General features: G+C 38.1%; 1 protein-coding gene across 1 annotated transcript in view; it reads right to left on the reverse strand.

Moving 5' to 3' along the window:
- Positions 1-4,322, reverse strand: part of MRPL39 (mitochondrial ribosomal protein L39) — a 38,834-nt gene extending 34,512 nt beyond the window's left edge. The window contains exons 1-3 of the mRNA XM_020995949.2: positions 4,216-4,322; positions 3,420-3,626; positions 1,488-1,627 (exon numbers count right to left, since the gene is read on the reverse strand). Coding sequence (XP_020851608.2) covers positions 1,488-1,627; positions 3,420-3,626; positions 4,216-4,318 — 450 coding nt within the window. The 5' untranslated portion in view covers positions 4,319-4,322. The remainder of the gene's footprint in view (positions 1-1,487; positions 1,628-3,419; positions 3,627-4,215) is intronic.
- Positions 4,323-6,000: the final 1,678 nt, after the last annotated feature.

The raw sequence follows: 6,000 nt of genomic DNA on the forward strand, positions 1-6,000 counted from the left end.
TTTGCTGAAGTGAAGTAAAATATCAAATGGGGTCTATATAACTCATCAGGGCACCAAGACCTGGCCAAAGATAATATGCAAACAAAACGAAGTCCTGCTATCACATTTTAAAGAATGTCTTTAATGTATCTCATTCTCCTATCCATGTGGAAACTGGTATTATGAACATTTTACTCACTGATGAAAAACCTACTATAATAAAATCTTATAGGTCTCTGACCAAATTTGTGCATTACACAAGTCCAGACCCTTATAACTTCTGACCCAGACTATTACAACCATCACTTGACCAGTTCCACTGCCTCTTATTACCTCCCTTTTCTACACACAAGAGTCTTTCAAACAGTTGCCAAACTAATCTCCCTAGGGAATAAGTCAGTGCTTAATAAATTAGTAAGCATCTACTATGTAGGTACTATGTAGGTGAGAGAGGCAGCCTGGAGTAATGGATGGAAATGGATAGGCTCTGAGAGAAGAAAACTTTGGTTCAAATTTTACCTCTGACACATGCTGTGTGTGACCCTAGGCAAATTATTTAACCTATCAACACCCCAGACAACTAAGACTGTAAATTGCAGATCAGTTAATGAACTGCATAGAGAATTTCCTACACTAACGAAATCAGAGATCTAGGGGGAAAAAACTTGGAAGAAATTGCTAGGTATTAACAACTGGAGCTAGGGGATTAAGGAAACAACCTTGTCTAGGAGATGGCACCTGAGTTGTGTCCTGAAGGAAAATAAGGATTCCCAGAGATGGAGGTGAGAAGGCTGAACATTTCAGATATGGGGAATACAAATGTACTGAGTCAGAAGATGGAGCGCCACATACAGTAAACAGGTTTGACCATGTAACACTAATGCTCAAAAACTTGAAATGGTTTTCTATTACTTATAGGATGGAATAAAATCTGCTCCTTAACCTATTCAAGTCAAGAAATCAATAAGCATTTACTAAGTGTAATTAGGACCCTCCACAACTGGCTTCAACCCCCCTTTCCAGACATATTCTACATTAATCCCCTTCACAAATTTATGTTCTGATAGGACTACTACCTATTCCCTCCAATTCAATCTGCCATCTCCAGGCATTAGTGTAGTTCACTCTTCTTACCTAGATTATACTCCTTCATCTTTGCTTTTCCAAATAATTTTTTAAATATTAAACTCAGGTGTCACATCTACAAATTCTCCCGGACTCCCTTCACCTGAATGTAATCTTTCTCCTCAAATTTTCCTATGATTGCTCCTTTTTCCTTTTCATATACCAGCTCATATTGTCCAGGTAGCTATGCAGATGCCACATCCCCACAGTTAAGACTACAAACTATTTGAGTACAGATTCCATAATTTTTCATCTTTGTACCCAAAGTGCCTTGCATATAGAAGGCACTAATTAAACATTTGTTGAATTGCTGTTGTTGGTCAATTTCATAGATAAACTAGGCTTAATGAAAAAGAAAACACTGAATTCAGAAATAACACTACCTTGTTCACTTCCTCAGGATCTTCATCTTTAAAAGTGAGAAACTTAATTTCACATGACTTGGTCAGAGGTTTATTCATGTCCCAGGGCTGCCCATCCACAAGAGCCAAAATGGATTTCTTGCAATACCATTCACTTAAATCTAAAGAGTTAAATTAAACACACAATAGATCTAAGCCCAACAAAAATTACAGAAAAGATTTACATTTTAAAATGTTATATTACTAGGCATATTAGTGATCTTTTAAAAAGTCAGTACATTCCAAAACACAGCAGTCCATTACTAAAATCAATATACTTAAAGTATTCCTTGTCACACACAAAATTAAATGGGCCATTTACAATATCATACCTACCTTGTGTAGATTAAATGACTCACAAAAAGCAAAATAAGAATGGCATTGGGCCATAACAGAAAATATGCTCCCTCCAAAATAAATAAAATATTAGTAATATCGAGAAATTAGTTTTTATCTCCTAGAAGTTTTCCAAGGGCTAGATCTACATATAAAGTTAGGAAAAACACAAGTAATTATAGGCACAGAATTCAGGATTATATTTCTCATACAAATGAAGCTTGTTACAAAAGAAATGTGGCAATAGAGCCTGGGGGATTAATCAAATCCACCACCAGTACTAGAAAAACAAAAAAAGTTATTCTTACACTAGTTGGTAACATTGTCATCACATGTGAAGGACAGTGCTACAGTATAACTCTTACTACTTCAAATGTCAAGGCAATAGAAGAGTATGACAATATGCCCCAACATAAACTAATGACTAGATTATCAAATACTAACCTTATCAGTGGTGCTCTGAATTTTCTGGAAAGGAAAAAAAATGCAACTAGCCATAAGATTGGGTAATCAGTATACATACTCTTGTTTAAATTAATCTCTATCCTCATGTTTTCAGGATTAAAATATTTCATTATCACTACCTGTAAAGATACAGCACACATACTGATCCATAGTTGGTAAATTTTACTCTTGCTATTGCCATCAAGACTATGGACTGATGTGCCATAAGAAATGATGAAAGGGACAGTTTCAGTGAAACCTAGGAAAACTTGTATAAACTCATGCAGAATGAAGTGCATAGAATAAAGAGAACAATTTATACCATAATAACAATGTAAAACAAATAATTTTGAAAAACTTAAGAACTCTGAAGAATACAATGACAAATCCTGATTGTAGAAGGATAAAGCACACAACCCATCTTCTGACAGAGAAGTGATGCAGGGTGCAGATTATGACATACTTTTTTGGACATAGCAAATTTGAGAATGTTTTTCCTTACTGTGCATACGAGACAAGAATTTTGTTTTTCTCTCTGTTTTTTTAAACGGGGGTGAGAGGGTAAGAAAACTTTATTGAACAATATTTGTTCATTAAAAAAATAAAATTTAATTCAAATATTGTACGTGGGCTACTAGGACAGGATGTCACATACATGTTCATTATAAAAGATGTTTGTGCTTAATTGTTTTTCTTTTCAGATGAAGGATTCAATTTCAGCAAATGATATTGAGTAAAATGAAAAGCTCAATTAAATTTTTCCTTAAAGAATATGTGTAGGAGTTGGTTTCGTTTTTAAAACATGAGTATGACCAGAAAAAAAAAGTAGAATTTCTACTCTTCCTGGGTAAGAAGCAGTGAATGCAAGTGGCCACCTTGTGCCACCTTGTATGGGCTACTTGACTTCAGAAGGCTACAGATATGGCTTTGGCCCCAACAGAAAATATTCCTGTTCTTATAAAAAAAATTAGATAATTAAAACAATATCCAACTATTAATAAGCTGACAAGAATCTATTTCAGTAGAGTTGAAAAGACAACCTAATAGGAGATTATATGTCTGGGAGGAAGATGCAGGGTACACTTCCTATAAAATGGAGCAACTGGAATTACTGATTGAAACTGATTTACTTACGCATGGCACAATTATAAGGAGTTGAAAGATTCTTATTCATCAAAAATATAGCACCAGGGTCAGATTTTCCAACATGTTTAACTTCAATCTTCTCAGTTCTCGGATTAAGTGACAGCTGCCTCTTTTTCTCTCTGTCAAAGAGCTCATTTCGCATCTTAGCTGCCTCAGTAGTTGACAGTTGAAAAGAAGGTGCTGTAGCTATAAACCCTGGCAAACAATTAAAATGCAAAGTTAAGAGACTTCATCTAAATCACTTTCCCCTAAAGCTACAAGATCAGATGGGGATCCAACAGCATTTTAAAATCCATTCCAAAAAGGTGGCCATCATGACAAGGTACTTCAAGTACATTCAGTAAAACAGCTAAAATGAAGAGAGCTGTATATTCACGCAAAATTTACAAAGCCTGTGAGACAGGGAGGGGATTGATTATTAACCCTATTTTCCGGAAGAAACGGACTCAGATTTCAGCTGACTCGTCCAAGGTCATATGCTACTGTCTGAGGCAAGTTCTTTCACGAATCAAATTTAAGGCAATTCAACACACATTGAACCCAGTTCTAAATCTGACTGCTCTTTATAAGGCACGTCCATGTATGCCCCCCGGGTCTCCTCGCCTGGACCGCGGATAAATGACCACCCCGCTCCCCTGACCCGCCCCCGGCCCCCCACGTACGGAGCCCTGAAGAGGCCCTTCCACGACCACCAGCCGCGGGGGCCACCCCTGGGCCAGACACCCTGCCTCCTTCTTCCGCCTCTTTCAATTTCTCCCCTACAAAAGCAGCTGAAGACACTCACTCGTACCACTCCATGGTAACCGCAAGCGACCCACCGCACCGCACGCCATCACTACAGAAAAAAGAAACTGTGTGCACTTCCGCTCCTCCTCCCCCAGAAACATCCGCCGCTCACTTCGGTTCCGGCCGACTTCCGGCTCGCGGCGCTTGGAGCTTCTTGGCCAGCAGAGGGCGAGCGCCCCCCCCTCGCGTTCTCAGACCGCGCCCAGAGTTCTGGTGTAAATTTCTGCAGCCAAAATCAAACTGGGTGCTCAGTCCCCACTATTCAAGACCGGGCTGCTGAATTCCCAAAAGTTGTGCATGCGCTGGAGCCAGCTTAAAAATTGTTAATTTTTCAGCGCTAGCATTTATACCTTGGAAATGCTACAAATCGGATCTGATTGTTTTGATTGTCTAGACTTAATAAAGTGATGGAGAAAATGCCAATGAGGCAAATTAAACTTGAAAGTGTGTACTGTGCACATTTTGAGAGCCGGTGATTAAACATTTTTCAGCCCTCCACAGTGGATGAATACCTTCTCAGGCTCCTGTATTTTCTGGGAATCTCCCTGAGTGGCTCTGCTGTACTTAATGAAGTACATTGTCTGAAGTACAAATGTCTGGAAGCCTCTCTGATGAATGCTATTCATCCCATCCTTCAATTTAAAGATGTGTTTTTTATTAAGCACTTTGGAATAAACTCTGTGTTTGAACCGAGATGACCTGAATTCTATCTCTGTGGTTATTAAATCATTTAACAACTCTAAGCCTCAGTTTCTTCTCCTATAAAATGAGTGGGTTGGACTACTATAGTTGACCTATAAGATCTAATATGGGAATTTTCCCCCTTTTATTAATCTTTATTATTAGGGGCTTTGGGTCATTTGTCCTTAACTTTGAGTTAACTAAAAACCTGTCTTCTGTTAATGTGAATGTCGCATGACCAAAACCCGATTCCTGGAATAATAATGTTAACGGAAGATTGTTTGACATTATTGTAAAAGCCAGTTTGAGCTCCCCAAAGTAATTTAGTTATTTGTTACATTCTCTAGCTAACTATAAAGGAGGACTTTCTTGGCATCAGGGAAGGAATTTATTGAATTATCCTGGTGATATGAATCAATCAATATATTGTAAACTCTCTAAATGCAGTTTAATCCGTAACCTGACTTAGTTTACCTATAGTCTGTTTAACTAGGTTTGTTACCTTAGAATGAGATTATGACTTCACTTAAATAAATGTTTCAACTTTTAAGATCGAAGAAAGCATGGAATTATGAATCTGTCTTTTCTTTAACTTTTATGACCTAATAGAAATGCACAAGATTGCAATATTCTCTTACAAGAATTATTTCTCTGTCACCGATGTAGTTTTGTCTATGTAAAGTAAGACAGAGCCCCAAGTGTAGGGAAGGAGATCAAGTGAGGCATCTCTATCCTCTTACTCCCCTTTTCCTCTTCTCCAAGGAAAACTTTCATTCCTGCCCAGAGGGGAAGCAAAAGGTTGCTGCCATAGGCCACTCTGCTCTCCTCAGAGAGAGGGGAGTACCTCTAATACTCTTTCTTCAATAAACATACATAGCAAATAGCAAAGAAATCCATTTATCCAAATCAGTAACAAAACAGACATTAGAGAAGGTATACATAGGAGAACATGTACCAGACAATACAGAATGAAGGAGCTCTCCCATTGGGAGTGAGAGAATTCAGTTCAACCAAGAAAGAATGCTCTTAATCTCACCCAAGGAGAAGTTCCCTGAAGTCTGTAGAGTAGGAAGCTGGGGGTAGAGACATGATGAAGAGACAA

The sequence above is a fragment of the Phascolarctos cinereus genome, unplaced genomic scaffold (assembly GCF_003287225.1).
Source record: "Phascolarctos cinereus isolate Bilbo 61053 unplaced genomic scaffold, phaCin_HiC Scaffold_726;HRSCAF=1367, whole genome shotgun sequence".
NCBI classification, from domain to species: Eukaryota; Metazoa; Chordata; class Mammalia; order Diprotodontia; family Phascolarctidae; genus Phascolarctos; species Phascolarctos cinereus.